Source organism: Stegodyphus dumicola, chromosome X2 (assembly GCF_044657685.1).
Source record: "Stegodyphus dumicola isolate Sdum_Otavi_A_Nest chromosome X2, ASM4465768v1".
In the NCBI taxonomy this organism is placed as follows: Eukaryota; Metazoa; Arthropoda; class Arachnida; order Araneae; family Eresidae; genus Stegodyphus; species Stegodyphus dumicola.
In genome coordinates, this window is record NC_140781.1 from 18,197,879 (window position 1) to 18,217,030 (window position 19,152).

The following is a 19,152-nucleotide window of genomic DNA, read 5'->3' on the forward strand; positions in this document are numbered from 1 at the left end:
TCTAGAAGTATTTTGGTCTAGAGAGAGAGCTAAGGCACACGCAACTCGCCTTCCCTTGTCCATGATATATCCCGCTTCCCCGACTGCGGTTTAATGATTTGGGAAGGAATCATATCAAATGGCTGCACTGCGTTGCATATCTTTCAAGGAAGTACTGTAACCGCTCAGAGATATGTGGACGAGGTACTGGAACCCCAAGTTAGACTGTTTAGGGGCAGTTAGCTTAGAGTTTTTGTTAATGGATGACACTGCTCGACCTCATCCAGCATATGTGGTGTCAGGATACTTGCAAACAGAAGATATCACTCGAATGGTTTGGCCACCTTATTCATCCTACTTCAGCCTGACTGAGCATGTGTGGGATGCCTTACAGGACCAGATTTTTCTCCTAATCCTCCCAGGAACCTAAAAGTTCACTTTTAGAAGAGTGGCGTGCAGTTCTACAAGACTTGATGAACACTTGGGTAAAGTCTATCAAATCGAGATTTGAGGTATTCATATTTGTTCGAGGTGATCATACACCATATTAAAGAAAAAATTTTTTGCACAAGAGGTGACTTAATGTTTCCATCATTTTTCAGTTTCCATATATTTGATTTTAATTTCAATATTTTGCGAATAATCAACTGCGAAACATTGTAACTCATGTTAACTAATACTTTTATACAAATTTCTATTAATAAGTTTCATTACATGTCAGTTACGTTTCATTTCTGTCATGATCTCTTAATTTTGATGACCAGTGTATTTTAACATTTACGAACATGAATATTTTGAATCTTTTTGTTAAGTATACCTTTGGTCATGGTCTTGCTTTATCTGTGAAACTGTTTACATAGATTATTTGTAATTACTATCACAACAACACTGAAATAAACAGCGTTCATTACCGCAGGTTGTGTTTCTAAATATTTGGTATACATATAAGACATTTTGCGGCTATGGATCCTGGACACAATTTAAATTGGCTGTCGAGGGTACCAGTGCAAAGAAAGCAAACTGTTAAGACAGACTACTGATAATGGCTGGGCATAAAGATTTTATTCGACGTACAATTAATTGCTGGTGCAATGTCACGTCTCCAATGATTTCATCATATTTAAACGATGGAGAAAAATTTCACCTTAAGTTATTATCATATGTTCACCTTAAGTTATATCATATTATGTTTGTGAAAATACCCTGAAGCAACTTATCAAAAAAATAACAATGTCAATAAAAAGAGGTAAACCAAAGATAGGGAAAACAAAGCTCTCCCGAATTAAAAACTAAATTTTTTCACTAAGCTGAGATTCAAATCCCTTGGTTTCAGACATAAGTAACAAATGCCGAAATGTAGCAAACACTTTTTGAGACATAGGGTTGAAATATACTATAACGATATGGATTTTGCTTGAACGCAATCAAACGTAAATTACAGCTTAATGTGCAGTTAAAACAAAACAAGATGGAATTCATTAGCAAATAAATTAGAAAATAAATATGTTTAGATCATATATAACAGGGGTGGCCATAGCGCGGGTCTCTGAGGCGAAAGGTAGGGCTCATATCTAAATAAAATATGTAAATGATAAACTAAAACTACTCAATGTCCAAAAGAAAGGAATTTATTTACTTCATTTCTTTTTACATAGTTATTAGTAAACTTTAACTGATCAATGCCCAAATGAAATTATATTTAATTTTATTTCTTTTTAGTTAAGAAACTTAATAATGCATTAAAAAATAAGAATTTTGGATTGATTCCCTATCAAAAAATGTTGCAAAGAAAATCTTTAAAAGCATTTATTTGCTTGTGGATGTTTTACGAATGGACAGATGGGTGCTTTATAAGAAGGGTCTGCTGAATTATTAGTAGCGATAGAAACTAAATTGCTTTGGCACAAAATGCTATTTAGCAGAGGTAACTGATACCTGACAAACTCAACCTGAAGAAACTAAATCGTGGTGGTCTGCGAGCGGAACAGGAAACGCATATAATGCATCACAAATATTCAATATTATACTGAATTTAATACAAGTTATTAGAAGTTGTTTCGACGAATGCTTCAAGAAATGTTTTCCGAATTAATGAGAAATTTATGGTAGTTGGAATATTTATAAATTTTTAAATGCGATGGGCAGTCACAGGTTTATTAACACTTTACCGACCGATCGCCTATTAATCGGCTTTTTATCGCCAACGCCTACCGACCGATAGGCGGTAAGACCGATAGACCTATTAATCGGCTTTTCATCAAAAACGTCTACCGACCAATTGCCTATTAATCGGCAACGCTAGCCGGCCGATAGCCTATTAATTGGCTTTTTTTTTGCCAACGCCTATCGACCGATAACCTATTAATCGCTTTTCTCTCGGGGCTACCTAAAAATAGCCTATAAATCGCTAGCCATGATGATAAACAATTGCCATTTACTATAATCTGCATTTTATTATTAGTATTGAGGTACATTGCTCACTTGCGTTAAGTGCGTTGCTTCGTAAACTCCCACATTTTCATACCGATTTTTAAAAAAATTACCGTTCACGATGAGCGAAAAAAATGGTACTGGAGAATTTTATTTAGGCGATTTATCAGATTGTCCTGACAGTTATTTAGAACATGAAGAATCTGCGGCTGAGCGGCCGGTCGGACGTGCGTATGATGTTGAAAGGCTAACGGTCAGTAAAGTGTTAAGTTTAGCAAATTTTGAGAATCCGTAAAATTTGAGGACAGCAGATGACATACGGCTTGCTTATCATGGAATGAGTAAGCAGGAGAATTACGGAATAATTTTGAAGCAGCTAAAAAATGCTTTCGGTCGCTATGGCATAGATTTAAGAAGAATCCGAAGTTTCAAGAGCTGGGGCAGATCAACATTTACAAGAAAGTGTAGCAGAAGAATCGGAGCATTAAAAACAAAAAGAATTTTTTACCTCAAGTTGTAATTAGAGAAAACAAACTACAAAAGTTCTTGTTATCTTTGACAAATTATTACATGTTGAAGGCAAACTGTCATTGAATCGGATGTTTCTTTCCGTAATGTTGTTTCGCTACTTTTAAAATGATGTAAATATGGACTTGCGGCTTTTGGGAAATCTAGTTACGGCTCTCGAGCTTCCCTGAATTCCAACATGCGACATTACTGACATGAAGTTTGGCCACCCCTGGGATATAGTTTCTTTGAATTTCGTTAAAATTTTCTATTAACAGAACTTAGGTCTAAATACTATATATGTAAATATATATAACAGACAGAAGTTTTAGAAAATGCTGTGATATGGATACATGTCTTTTATTTCTGATTAGTGCTAGAAATTAAACAGTAAATATTTTTTTCTCCCCTTCAGCAACCTAGACGCAATAGTAAATCACTGCCAAGACAGACTGGTAGTTCCTTGAAGCATACAGACAGTAAGAAAAGGTGGAAAATGTTTAGTCTCCAACGGAGGACTTAATTTCTTGCACTTCATTCATTGCAAAATAATTTATTGTATACTTTATAATTATCAGTACATATTAATATATATATCAGAGAACAAAATAAAATATTCTTTAACACAAATTTCTCAGTGATTTTTGGCCCTCTTTCTTTGCGCCATCATACACAAATGTTTTTACTTACATATCAGACACATCATATATAAATAAGTCTGACAACAAGTAATTAAGTCGCTTATAAACTAAACAATTTAAACACTAACGTACATATTTTTAGCCTTAAGTTATTTTAATCAGTCTATAACCATGAAATTTTATTTTGACCAGCTATGGCAAAGTATGCGAGAACAGACTGCTTATGGTAGGAGATGCTTTTATGGATGATTTTCTATGGTACCTAGCTAGTATTCACATTATATAGGGTGAAACAATGAAAACACCCATGTTGCCATTCGATGGGATTTTAACCTAGGTTGACCTACCCATGCTTACAATCTTATCAACATGGTCACTGAACTCCATTTTTTTCCTTACAAGCAAGTCCATCACTCACTGCACAGATAATCTTGGAAAGCACTGGTAGTTGACCTGAGTTTGATGCAAATGGCTGTGCAGTTTTTTTTTTTTTTTTTTTTTAATTTTCTCCAAAATATAAATTATAAATACAAGCCAGTTTGCATTAAAATACAGGGTTATCCAAATTAAACTTCCCCAACTCAGAGGCCTGTGCAGAGTGTTGTATGGGTCAAAATGTGATGAAATTTTAAAAACAGACACTTCAGATCATGCGCTCGAAATTTAGTACACACACAAAAAAAAAAAAAAAAAAAAAAAAAAAATAGTACAAGACGTTGCCGATAGGTGGCGCTGTAAGACTAGTAATGGGCATATTGCAGCAACGTGATTTGCAGAAATAAAGCAACGCAACGTATCCAAAAGTGGAAGACAGGCCTTGCACAGGCAGTTGTTTCCAGCTCGTTGATGCACAATGGCGACTTTGAAAGACAAAGCTCTGTTAGTGAAACTTTTCTGCCAGAATGACGAGAACTTCTGTGCTGCGATAACAGCATTCCATCGGCTGAAGATCATACGCCGAGTACCAATGACACCACGCGCTCTACGAGACATGATGAAGTTTGAAAGAACGGGACAGCTGGGAATTTTGCCAGGTAGAGGACGACAGGTTGTGGAATCTGCACGCTAAGAAGATGTTGCTTTGGCGGTCGTGGACCCCACTAGCCAATCACCACATGGTGTTGTCAGTATGCCAACTGTTTCTCGTGCTGTTGATATGCCCTATACGACCGTCTGGCGTGTGATGCGTCGAATCCTCGGTTATTTTCCTTACAAAATGCATAGTCGTCATCAGGTGTCCGATGGGGATCCTGTAGTTCGGGAAACATTTGCGTTGCAGTTCCTTGCCAGAATGGAAGTCGATACTGCTTGGCCGTGGAACATCCTTTGAATGGATGAGGCCCATTTTCACCTGAATGGTCAAGTGAATACGCACAACTGCCGCATTTGGGCAAGTGAAAACCCACGCGCAATCCATCAAGTGCCCTTGAAACCTCCAAAGGTTATTGTATGGTGCGGTTTCACTGCAACATTCATCATTGGGCCTTATTTTTTTGAAGAGGTGACTCCACCAGGGTTCAAAACCTGCTGTCACAGGAAAACGGTACCAGGATATGTTGACAATGTTTGTGATCCCTGAACTGCAACAACGTGGCCGCCTCCAGGACACGATATTTATGCAGGATGGTGCACCTCCCCATATTCTTCGTGGCTTCTGGTGTTACAACAACATAAGATTACAACAACGATATTCAACAGGTGTTACGGGCAACTTTTACCGATGCACGTGTGATCAGCCGCTGTTTCCCTACAGCTTGGCCTTCCTGCTCGCCTGATCTCACGCCATGCGACTATAGTTTATGGGGAATCTTAAAGGATCGGGTCTACCGAGAACACCCAGCAACCTTGACACATCCTGAAAGACGCAATTATTCGACATGTTCGTGGAATTAATGTGGACTTACTGCGTTCCACTGTGGAACACACTGCTTTGCGAATGGAAAGAATTGTAGAGAACCACGGCACACATATAGAACATCTGTAGAATGTCTTGTTTATCTGCAGCGCCACCTATCGGCAACTTCTTGTACTAATTTTTTTGTTTAATAAATCTCGAGCGTATGATCTGAAGTGTCTGTTTTTAAATATTCATCACATTATGACCCATACAACTCTCTGCACAGGCCTCTGAGTTGGGAAAGTTTAATTTGGATAACCCTGTATATTCACAAATACACAGGTTCTACAACAGACATGCCATGTAAACTTTGATAACTAACCTGCCTAACCCAATTAACACTGCTCATTGAAATGAAAAAATTTATATATATACCTGAAGAAATATGCTCACTGATTAAAATATTCAACATTGTCCAATGGTACTATTATTTATCATAATTGTCCGCAAATGAGCACAAAATGTGACTTCTGTGAAAAGTATGTAAACATACTTTATATGCTCTGCTATATGCTAACCATTGCACAACAGGTTACAGGCAGGTGACAACCTGTTGTGCAATGACAGTGGCTTAGCAAGGCGGGGGGCAAGGGAGTGTATGATTGTGACGCCGCTCGCAAAGGGAAGCCAAATGGTCTCCAAACACAATCTTCCGGAAAATTTCAGTTATTTTTATTGATTTCTAGAAAATATATTTAAAATTAATTATTATTGTAATATAATTATTTATTTATTTTCTTGATTTTATTGATAAAATGTTTGCAGCAGATCAACCAAATATATTCGCATATAAAACGTTCTTTCTGACTACTTTATTTCTCTAAAATAGGGATATATTTTAACTTTTTTTAAAACGAAATGCACATATAGCTCCCGCTTTTTATTTTAAAATGATAACACAACCTTGTCCTGAATTTCTCAAACATATCCAATTTCCCAAAACCCGATTTCATAGTATGGAAATGATATTTTGGGAAACTCCTCTTCCGCTAAAATGGATTGAGTTTCACTTCTCCTGTAAGCGACTGATGGCCTTCCTGGCTACCAAATCAACTAAGTCATCTTGCTCAGACATCGTATATTCACTGTTACAAAGCATTCAACGTATGTCAATTGTTTTTAATCTCCTACTACAAAAGGAATGCTGCAGGTTACCTTATCTAAAACGCATAGTTTTCGATGTCACGGACTAAATTTGCATATTCCCAACTTTGTAAACGTTATAATTTTCCTTTATAATCACTTCTATTTCCTTTCGTTGAAAAGGTTATCGATTATATTGTTATTTCATACCAAACACACAATATCCCCTAATTGTTTTCAGCAATGAATGTGTTTGCAAGGTGTTACTCCACAGTAGAAAAGCAACTGAACTAAAATTCCATTACAAATCTATGGAGAAAACGTTTTTCCAAACCTAAGAGTTGCATTTCAAATACTCCTTTCTATTGAATTATCAAATGCTAGCTATGAATGTTCGTTCAGAAAATTAAAATAAATTTTGAAATATTTACAATCAGCGATGGGACAAGATCCCCTAAGTCAACTAGCATTTTTAAATGTGGATAGAGAAAAATTTGAAATGATCGAATTTGATGAAGTAATTGATACAGTTACTTCATCCAAAGCAAGAAAATGTATACATAGTAATTAATTCTATTAATGTATTATAATATTATGTCATTATTAATAAATATATCTACTTATCTATAAGTAAAAAGCAAATTTAAAGTTAATTAAATTTTTAATGAAATTGAATTACAAATAAATGAATAGTTATTGCTGCAAACTAATCTACTATATCATTTAAATTCTGAGAGCAGATATAAATCAAGTGCAAGTATCAAAATCTAAGAATATATAATAAATGTATAATATATAATTCCAATAAATTCTTTAATCCTAAAAATTTATAAAAATGCATAAGTGAATAATTGTTGAGCAGGCAGGAGACAGACTTATCAAGGGAAAGTTGCCTCCAAACCTAACTCTTCAATTATTCAATTCGTGATTCGTTTCCTTTTACCATGTAAGCAAGGGTAAAAGGAAAATTCAAAACCAAAAGTAAAACCCAATGTTGTGAATTACTAAAAAGAAATTTAAACAAGTGGAATTTAGAGAAATTAGCAATTTGCATTATTTTCTGATTACAAATATATTCTATACATTATATTACTGTGTTTTTTTTGGAGGTGTGCCAAAAAGGTATTTTGCCCCGGGCACCAGTTATGCTCGCTACGCCACTGGATACATGTAAAAATTCCCATATGTAGTACTGCTTAAAGTTAATGTAGGTTCTAAAAATAAATCCAAGAAATCAATATTTATTGGTTATGACTCAAAGGCATTATTTAAGAGGAGGAAAACAATGGAAACTTAACTGCCACGGGAACTCAAATCAGCTATTTTTTTGTTGCATGAAGGCTTCATATGGCTGAACCTTATGTTCCATTCATTTCATCTTCCAAAGGTGCTCATTTAAGGTGGTGTCACTGTCATGTTTAATGGAGCCAAAAGGCCATACCATGCTGCATTTCTTTAACAGAATTTCTGTTACCAGCCAGCTGTGTAGGGATGCTGTTGACCAGTATATTTTGGCAAAGAATAATAAGCTTGTTCAGATTGTGCACCTCTGGTATTAGAATACATAAAAGCAGAAGCTTTCACTTCATATGGCTGTGGATTGGCGAACTTATTCATTCTTAACTTGACTAGATAAGTACCAGATGACTGTAACTACCAAAGTGCAATGCACCAAATAAGGTCACCATATTAAAGATTTGTTGGAAAATAGAGATTATTTTCTCATCATTTTTAAATCTCTAGAAATTTAAATTTAATAATTTGAGATTAATCAACTAGCAAACATGATAATTTAAGTAATATTTTTGGACAAATTGTTTTTAACCATTCTTCAATAACTAACAATTAAGTTTCATTTCTATAAGCATCTTCTAATTTTGATCAGCATTATACAACATTATATTTAAATTACTGCCTTATGACTCTCTGTAACTATTGTTTACTATTATCACCTCCCAAAACATGCAGAAAACTTCATAACGTTTTACAAAAATTACTAAATTGTGGTACTTTTTTCCCCTTAAAATTCCATTGTGATACACAGATGCAATAAATATCATAGTATTTCAAAATCTTCCCATTAAAACTCCTTTTTAAAATACACTGCTTTAGTAACAACATGGATTAGATCAGTCACAAAGAAAACAGCAAAATATTGATAACAAAGTACACATTTTAAATGAAAATTAAAAGAAAAACATGCATATACATTTTCAGAATGATTTTGATAGAAAAAATTTTAAAAAACTGGAAAATAGTCATTTGTCAACTATTTCATTGTGAAGTGTCATTGGTGTAAAATCATGACTGCAAGAAATTGCTATGAACTTTTCATCAACGCTATCATTTCCTCGAAAGTCTAGTATTTACTGTGGGTTAAAACTGTGCCAGGCATCCTCACTTGAATGCCTGTTCAATCAACATTTTAAAAAAATGTAAATATAAACAAGTTTGGAATCAAATACTCTATTTTTTTATATCAAAACATTGCAAAAATTGTAAAATTAATATTCATAAATGCAAAATAAAAAAACAGTATTCATAATAAGAAGGAAAACCTTCAAGGACTGTTTTCACGTGAAAAAAAGCAATGAATAAACATCAGAAGTAGCATTCAGTACTTTTACAAATATTTCAAAAGAAGAATTTCTCGTCTCGAAATATAAACACTTAATTCAAAAAGGAATTTAACATTAATTCTTCAGAACACACAAAATAATAAACTTAAATCTAATAAAAAGTCAAATGCTCACTGTCAGACATGCATCTAAATACATAACATACATTACTAGTCCTAAATTTCTTTAAAATCTCCCTAAAGACACAGATATATTGAACCTACACATTTTCTTATTTCTTCAAAGTCCCCTGATATTTTACCAGTGGACTATTGTGCTTCTGGACTACTAAAAACAGTGGCTTGTAAAAACAAATCTTTAACACTGAAAGGATTTAGAAGCAGCAAAAGACAGGTAAAGCAGAATATCATAGTTAACTATAAAAAATGCTGCCCTGTTTTGGAAATTAAAGTTTAGATTTCTAGTCAAGAAAACTACTCAGTCAATTATGACATTATATATACATGCATCTGCTTAAAGAAAGGCATGCCTTCACAGAAGACTCCAGGGGAAAATGGCTTGCATTTATATTACAAATGGCAAAATTCGCAAAAAATATTCATGCAGTCAGCTGATTTACCTAAATTCAAACTCCAAACATTCAGCAATCTTAGCCTCTCTGTCACTAGTGATCGAATTGTTGAGAGAGAAAGCTATGAGAGAATATTTAGAAAGCGAGTATTTTGATTTAAGACAACTAAAATGTGGAAAGTTTCTTTTTCTAAAAATAGGTAAAGAGTTTTGTATTTTTATAAAATACACACACATAATATATATATATATTTGCTATGCTGAAATGTCTATACAATGTAACAATTATAAAATGATCAGTAGGAAATGCATGTTCATTAATGAATACATATTTTTCTGCTCCATACACAATTTATTTATAAACAAGTTGCACTCTTTTATACATCTTCAAAGTTAATGTCCTGTGTCATTTTCAGTAACTGAATATAACCTGAATTTCTTTGAAACAGATCTCTCTCATGTTACAGCCTTATTTGCCACATTTCTTTTCTCTCTAATCCTGATGCTCAGTCTTATCAAGATGCTATTACACAGGCATATTCAGATAGTTTGAGTTATTCAGAGATGGCCAGTCAATGACAGATGTCATTCCCTCCCCAAACTTTCTACAATGATTTCCAGGAATGTCCGATGCACTGATGCAAATATGCATGTTTTGATGGATGATACTTTGAACATGATTTGATAACAATTTTTTACATTTCAAACAGAAATGTCATACAAGCATTTCTCATGAATATTTTGAAGATAGAATTATAAATTATACACAGAATATTCTACTGTTCTTAGTGTACACTTAATGCACACACACTTATTCTCCAACTACATGTTATAATTACAACAGGGAAGAAGAAATAAAGAGTAACATTAAAATTTGGATCTATTTTTAATTCATTAGTATCAAATGAGCCCTATTCAGTTACCATCAATTACTTATTGCATTAGAATATTCTTTGAAGATAAATACACATGATAATACAGGCATCAACTCAACTTTTAATAAATATTTTTTTCAACTTAAAATATTGTTTGTTTTCCCCACAACAGGACACTTCACTTTTATACAGTTACATTTAAATGAAGAGTTTTGTAATAGCATTTTATGCCCATTACTAAATAAAGTTTATTTTAGGTCAACATGTTATTTTAATGATGAAATGAAGGTATCGAAAATCTGCATAATTTTCATAATTCTGCAGGGCTAGGTTAGAAGGTTTTACATGCAGAACCTTTTTCTTCAGCTGCCGCAGCGAAAATGACAAAGGAGAAGGCTGTGCTCAAATGATAACAGCATACCAGAAAATTTAAGAAAGGTCCAATAAGAAAAGAAGCAAAGCTACTAGAGCCACCTATTGATAAAAAATGAAAACACGTATGAAATAATTTTCTGAAAAACTGAAGATAAACAGATTGTTCCTTAAAAACGAGTAATGATGGATTGGAATTTAAATCGTTAACTAGAACTGGGATTTCTATGAATGTGAAACAGGTTTAGAAAACCTAATTAGATGAATAGATTTTTTTAAAATAATTTTAGCTGCAGAAATCAGGACATTTTTTGCTGTGGTTTATGTGATTATGGGAAAGCCTCAAGGGTTATCTGCCTAAGGAGAGGGATGCTTTTGTGGAGGACTTTCTAAAGGGAACTGGCTTGTATACATGTTACACACAGGAAAACCCATGAAAATGCCCAGACAACCCATTCGCAGGAAAGCAATTTTTTGATTAACACCTCATGTTCCTTAGTGTGAAATTTTAAGGCTCTCTTATGTTGACTAATGTATATTAAACTATAATGGTAAGGAATACTGTATATATCTCAGTTCATATACAAAATGAAGTCTTTAAGAATGAAATAGTAAATTTTACTCATATAAGAAAAATGGCACAAAAGTTTAACTTCTATATAATGCTTACAATTTTACAGCCAATTGAGAAAAAGAAAGGAATGACTATATTATTTAAAACAAGTTCTTAGTTATAATTATTTAAAACAAGTGTTGTTTACTTTTAATTGTGCTTAGATAGAATATTTTAACCCTTTGACATGTGCTATATTATCTTTATAATTTTTCTAACTAAAAACTCTAGAAATTGAATATTATGATTCTAGAGACAAGTTATATATGAATTAAAAAAAATCTACTCTTGCCCATTGTTCTGTGAGTGATGGTTGCACTGTGAAACCAGCACACGTCTAGGACTTTGTAACTTGCTGAGGTTGTGGGGGGGAGGGAAAAACCTACCTTCTTCCGTGTGCATTTCCAGTAAATGAAGAAATTTACGAATTTAAAAAAAAATGTACGTAAGAAATGCATTATATGCAAGTTTTTTACATTATTTTACAAAGTAAATCATCAAAAAAATTAAAAAATAAATATTTATGTAATTTTTCTATAAGAGTGAAAATATAAGTACCATCATAATAAGGACATTCAGATAAATGAATAAAAAAAACTCAGTAAAGTAAGGATAAAAGAAAAACTCAGCAATTTTTTTAATTTCAAAGAAAAAAAAAATTTTTGTGACACTGTTCAAAGCATGTTGTCTTTTTAATACATGCATAGACCCACGTTGCACATTTCACATACATATCTTGTTCTATGAGGTTTCTCCCTGGTGCTACAAAATGTACACTGCCTGGATCTAAATTTTACTGGTGTATGTATATATATATGTCCAGCGTTATTTAGTTACTTTTCATCTGGAAGATGAAATTTGTGGTTTTTTTATGTTAATGGGGGGGGGGCTTGGTCTTTTTGGCTTTGGTACGGATCATTCGTTTCCCATTCATATTTATTTTATTCATATTTTGTCCCAAAATATTTAGAAAATATTTTTAATTTAAATAAACTCTTATGCAATTTCTATTTTTAATTATAGCAAATATACTTACATTATATTTAAACCACACGAAATAATTTATAAAATCACAATACTAGCTTGGGAAGAAAGAAAGACCTTTTTATTGAAACAGGTACATGTATTGTTTAGTAATAAAATAACTCTATAGTTTCAAAGCCCCCTATCTATATCTGTGTAAAAATAAACATTCCTATTTGAAAAGCAAGCAAACGTCATTGTGAAGAGCAGTGGTTTCAAGGCATGACCACCGAGCCTCTAGAGGATTGTGACACAATGTTCTAGTGGCTCAGTGGTTGTGCCCTGAAACCACAAAGTAAATGCCATAAATACAGATAGGTTCTTTTTTACATATGCAGTTTAATTATTGCAATTTTTTATCGTTTACGATAGAAATCATTATGTACGATGAATAACTTTTGAAATTTAAAGTTGCTTATATTAATAAAAGGAAGTTATTTTGTCTCATTTAAAATAAATTTTAAAAGGCATCCAATTTGAAGTTCTAAGCCTTAAAAAATGTATGATTCTGCAGTAATTTTGTGTTATTCAGAGGTGAAAGATCAGTAATCAATTGATTTTCACTCAAAAATTACGGAAAGAAGAGGAGAAAAAAATTCAAAAATTGTTGGCTTCAGGGTGCGACCACCGTGCGTCAAAGGGTTAATCCATTTAGCAAATAATGCTACATGAAAAGTCTTTGTCAATTCTAAATGTATTCAAGTAGTTCAATTTTCGATAAAGAGCTGACTTTAAGTGCTCCAAAAACATAGGAATGAAATGAAGCTAACTTTAGTTAACTCTGTTTAGTGGATTGGCAGGGCTGAAATATGGTGGAAGACAAACAGGTGAAAGTTTACTTCAGTTTTACTGAAGCAGGATACATTTCGTGTGACCCAAAATGTGAAGAAACAGTTGAGAATTCAATGTCCCAAATTCAGATATTGTGTGAATGCAGTTCAATATACTTTGGTCAAACTAAGAGAACCTTAAAAATTTCACACTAAAGAGCACAAGGTAATGCTAGCATAGAAGAAATACACAAATTCTCTGGTGCATAATATTGTTGGCCAAAAAATTGTATCTTTCATTTTTCTACAGCCAAAATTAGTCAAAAATCATCTGCTAGGAAATAAGATTTTGCAGAGGTATTTCACATTCATAAAAATCTTTCAGTGCTAGTTAATGATCCAAATTCCAATCCATCTTTACCTTCATTTTACATTTTACAGAAATACACAAATTCTCTGGTGCATAATATTGTTGGCCAAAAAATTGTATCTTTCATTTTTCTACAGCCAAAATTAGTCAAAAATCATCTGCTAGGAAATAAGATTTTGCAGAGGTATTTCACATTCATAAAAATCTTTCAGTGCTAGTTAATGATCCAAATTCCAATCCATCTTTACCTTCATTTTACAAGGAAATTTTTTCATAGTTGCTTTCATTTTTTTTAACAATAGATGGTGCTAGTAGCTTTGCTTCTTCCTTCCTAAAACTTTCTTGAATTTTTTGTTCTACTATCATATGAGCACACTTTTCTCCCTTGTCCTTTTCATTCCTAAGCCTGACGAAGATTTTATATTGAAATCTATGAAACTGCAAATTTATGAAAATTGTGCTGATTCAAGTTGCCTTAATATCTCCATTCCGTAATTAATCAGTGTGTTACATTGAGCTCAAATGCTATTTTAATGATACTTCTTTCCAGTTACTATTATTTCTTCTATCAGCCTTCATACTCATTAATTGGGTTTTGGCAGGTTATTTGCTAATATTTTGCTAGCATTTAGGCTTAGAGCTTGGAGCAGCTGAAGCTTGCATTACCTAGATACTGAATCTATTTGCTGCACTGTGCACATATAGACATTTGTCTCTATTGCAAGTAGCAGTGAATAAATTTTGTCTTTTACTAAGAAGTTCAGATTCAATTTTACTAAGAAGACATAATGCCATATTTTCAGTTAAGTGTTATTTTATTGTGAATGATCTTATAATGACAATTAATAAGCACAGAAGAGGCAGTTAGCACAAAATCAGGTTTACTTTTAGCAACTGCATTTAATGTTAAAATGATAGGAAAAAAAAAATCACCTGTCTTAAGTTGGAAATTCATCAGAAATGGGAATCCATAATGAACTGCTATTCTAATGATGTCTTCGGCAATATCATTTTATATTTGACAAGAACTACTACTGCAAAATACCCTGGAGTGAATGACAAACTCTTGTTAGAAAATTTGAGATGTTCAGGCAGATGGTCATTAAACTGAAAGTCAGCTAAGATGCCTCAGGTCAAAATGAAAGTCAGCTAAGATGCCTCAAGTCAAAATAAAAGTCAGCTAATACGCCTCAGGTCAAAATTAAAAGCCGTAATAGAGAAAATTATGCAAACCAGGATCATATAATAGCTAGTCAGAATGATGATAATGAGCTACAATGAAAGCAAGATTCAATAAATGAAAAAATATAAAACAGGAGAAAATCTTAATACATTACAGAAAACGAAACACCTTGCTCCCAAACTAAAACATGGCATTAACCCTCTGAGCAACACAGGTTTTTAGATCGGTCATGAAGCCCTGTATTTATGCAGTATTTAATATCAAAATTTATATATTACTTATTTTAGATTCTTATTTTCATAAATGTATATTCATTAAGATTGCATTTACATTATTAAAGAAAGTATGAAAGCAAGATATCTTAAGTTATAACCTACTATGTGTCAAGTGACAAAAAATCTCATGACCAGTTAAAGACGGTCATGCCGCTCAGAGGGTTAAAATGAAGTGCTCTTTCACCTATAACAAATAATTGAGTTACTCTTGATAATTATAATAATTACTCAGAATGATGAAAACCTGTATTGTCCTTGTGTTTAAATTCTGACATAAATTAAATTCTGCTTCTGAGTTAAGGCATATCAAAGCAAAATCATAATTTTTTTTTAATTAAAAAGCTATAAACCAGTGAAATAGTTTCATGGCAAATTTTTTAAATATGACCCAAATTATTTATACGCATTTTTTCTTGCATTTCATTTAAACTTGTTGGATTGAATTAAATCTACTTTGCCGACAGCGCATAAACCACAATAGAATAAATGCATTCTTTAAAATTCACTTTGTTTACCATAGTGACACTCTGGCGCTACTTTACAAACTTTAAGGTTTACTTAACAGTTTTATATTTCGTTCATATTATAATTCAGAATGCACAAAATTTATATCATTTAAAGAATTATCTAATCGTTTCCACATGTTCTATTCATAAACTATAATAAAGCTAGAATGATGTATAAAAGAAATTAAGCAAACAAAACAAAAAAGAAACAGTTTTTCACAGACGATTGAGTATTTCTCATTTAATTAATTCAGTTCTCACTTCGCAAGAAGGCAAAAATACATAAAAACTCAAAATATCTATATTAAAAATTACGAAGTAAATCTTAAACACTTATTTCCTCGAAAAAATTCCAGAAAGTATTAAGCATGATTTAATTGGCAGTAATAAATGAATGCCTTATCTTTGTTGTTGCGAAGCTAAGTTTCTCTAGATTGGCAACAAATCCACTAGTCTCCTGTTTCAAATGTAAACATCAATGGCCGCCATAACAAAAAAGGCTTAGTGGCACTTAAGACAACTTTAAAATTGTTGATAAGTCTAAAAATATTGCATACAGATTTATTAAAGGCATAAAAACCTTAACCGGAAGATAAAAACATAATACAATAATTCTTAAAGCAAAAAATGTACAATTTACAAACATATAAGAGTAAAGAAACTGAGATCACTGAGCTGGGTAACAAAGTGGATATATATATATATAAATATATTTACATATATTTGGTGCAGCCGATTGCAACCAAAATATGAGGTGCACATCTACATGTTATAGCAGTCCTATATACAAAATTTCAACATTCTGAGGCTACTCGTTTTTGAGTTATGCGAGATACGTACGTACATACGTTTGTACAGACGCCACGAAAAATTCGCTTCAGAATTAATTTTAAAGCAGTTTTATAATTTTTTTGAAGGAAAAGAGTATTTTATTCTGTCCTTACGTGCAGATATCACGCAAAAACATCGTTAAATTGCATTCAATAGCGGTCAAAATGGATATTTTCGTTGAAATATGCTGCCTGAAACTTTTTGCGATTACAATACTTCCTTTTTACTTCGTACAAGGAAGTAAAAACAATGAATACATTTATAAACTTACATCATCACCTAAGCTGCATACTTTCACTAAATTGAAGTTATAGGTAACACAATTCTAAAGCCATTAGTGAATAGCAAGTGTAAAAAAGACAACTTTTTAAACAAGTATATAACATTTTATTTTACTATAATAAATGCAAATATTTATTTACCATTAAAATACTTTTGCTTTTCTATACAGAACTTCAAAATTTTAGAAATATAGTTTTTTATACATATTTTTCTTGTCTATAAAAATGTCTGGATGAACGGCAATGGTTTGCAACAAAATGAAAAAATGTTCAAGTCCAAATCACATTAGAGTACTTAATAAAGCTTTCAATAATTTACTTCTTTTTATCTTGTGAAGTTTAATAAGTATACTTAAATTTCATAAAGCCTGGCTTGCAGAACTCTGACTGGTATAAATCACAGCTCCAACAAAATTTACACAACCAGCCAGAACAAAAACTGGAAACCACCGTCCATGGGATTGAGTAACCAGTTCAGCAGTAACTGGACCACACAGAATACCAGGAATAGTAGCCTTTAAAAAGAAAAAAAGAATTCTTATTAACTGAATAGCATCTGGATTAAACAACAAAACTTTAAAATTTGTACTTACAATTGTATTGGAAATAGCAAAGGTAATACCCGCATGATTTGGAGCCAAATCAGTGTGGTTGCTCAAATGGCCAGCAGAATTACAGGCACATAAACCCATAGAAATGGACACTAAACTAAAAAACAAGATGAAGAAAACTTTGAACACTGAACATATAAAATTATCTTCCAGATTACTAAGTTGAATATAAATATTAAACATTAAATTTAAAAACAAATGAAGGGTCACTTACACTACTGCAGCTAACAAATTATTCACTGCATTAAAGCACAAGAGAAATACACCAGGTCCTATAAGCCCAATGCAAGTCATTAACCTTCTGACAGATAAAACAGTCCACTTCCTTGCGATTAATGAGTCAGCTAAATGACCAGACACTGAAAGCATACAATAAATAATGTGTGCACAATCAGAGAAGCAAAAGAAATTTTACACGTAAAATTTCTAATTCAGTTAAAATAAAACTTAAAGCTTTCTTTAGTTAGCTTTTAAATGCAGAAGAAAATTAGCAAACTGAATGTAAAATGGGTTTTCTACAGAGAAATAAAAATCCTCAGATGATGATGCATACAATAATATTATTTTGAAATATTATTTCCGCTAATAAAAGCTATCCAGCATTTTGCCAATAAGATGCCAAATAAAATATATATATCTTTTTAAGACCCTAATAAAAGAATTTTAACTCTTTAAGTTCTAATAAATGGCAAACTGCATTGGATATTTGGAGACAAATGGCAAGGTATGCATTCCACAACTTCCTTGACATAATTTGGAGAAACTGTGAGCCATGCCTTTGATTTCTTTTACTGCATAATTTGTTGATGGTATACCAGCAGCTAACATTGCTTCTTTAGTTGTATTCATGTAATTTTCAGACGGATTGCTCTCTGGCAAATAAGATCAATTAGGCCTCTTGTAAGTCAGGTAACTCCTTATCTAACCATATCTAGGTTTCAATGAATCTAGGCTAGGGAAGCATTATTTCATCATCAAGGTTAAGAATGCCTATGGCCATGTAATATTCAGCATATAATCACCTATAGGCCAGTGTTAGCCAAGCTGATGAAGAAATTGAACCTCATGCTGCATTAAATTTATTATTTGTTTTTTCTAGTAACAAAGTCTGCTGTTATCTTGATTAGCTTAAAATTTTTATTTTTTTTTATTATTTGTCTATGGGGTTGGATGACTGGTTAGGCAATGAAAGACAATTTTAAAAGCAGCATATTTAAGTCTGAAGTTCTGTTGCTGATTTTTGGAAATTCTTTAGTCAGCATTCTAGTATTCACAGTATACTTTTGATAGCATAGCCAAAGAGCATTCTAATGTCTATAACATTTAAGAGATCCCAAGACTTATATACAGTAAATATGATTTGCCCTCTTTCATGTTAAAATTAGGCTGAAACCATTATCAAGTTCTAATTAAACAGCAGTCTTTTTGGTTTTATGGTATACAGCACTTTAAAAGTGCTTTCATAAAACTGAACTAACAGGCTAAAAATAAAGAATTATAATTTAATATAAAGTGTATAACTAATTTAAACTGAGAAGGAAATAAACCTAAATTAAGAATAGGAAGAGAAGTAGAAGATCTATTTATAGTACAAGAAAGTATATAAGGTTAAGACACACTTCTGAATCAGTATATAAGGTTAATTGTGTTACCCTCCTTTGAGAATTTATGAAAGGATTGGTTTTATATTACAAAGCCTAATCAAATCTAACTATTCTGTCTAAACCCTCATCATCACTTTTACCTGGTCACGAAA

At 32.5% G+C, this 19,152-nt stretch overlaps 2 protein-coding genes across 3 annotated transcripts in view; one reads left to right on the forward strand and one right to left on the reverse strand.

Moving 5' to 3' along the window:
* Positions 1–3,546, forward strand: part of LOC118181398 (spectrin beta chain, non-erythrocytic 1-like) — a 239,244-nt gene extending 235,698 nt beyond the window's left edge. For both annotated transcript variants that reach the window (XM_085809705.1, XM_085809706.1), the window contains exon 76: positions 3,332–3,546. In XM_085809705.1, coding sequence (XP_085665831.1) covers positions 3,332–3,439 — 108 coding nt within the window. In that variant the 3' untranslated portion in view covers positions 3,440–3,546. The remainder of the gene's footprint in view (positions 1–3,331) is intronic.
* A 13,322-nt stretch (positions 3,547–16,868) lies between these two features.
* The window catches only part of LOC118204904 (uncharacterized), a 42,400-nt gene continuing 40,116 nt past the window's right edge, over positions 16,869–19,152 (reverse strand). The window contains exons 6-8 of the mRNA XM_035377199.2: positions 17,611–17,755; positions 17,379–17,493; positions 16,869–17,300 (exon numbers count right to left, since the gene is read on the reverse strand). Of these exons, the coding sequence (XP_035233090.1) occupies positions 17,145–17,300; positions 17,379–17,493; positions 17,611–17,755 (416 nt within the window). The 3' untranslated portion in view covers positions 16,869–17,144. The remainder of the gene's footprint in view (positions 17,301–17,378; positions 17,494–17,610; positions 17,756–19,152) is intronic.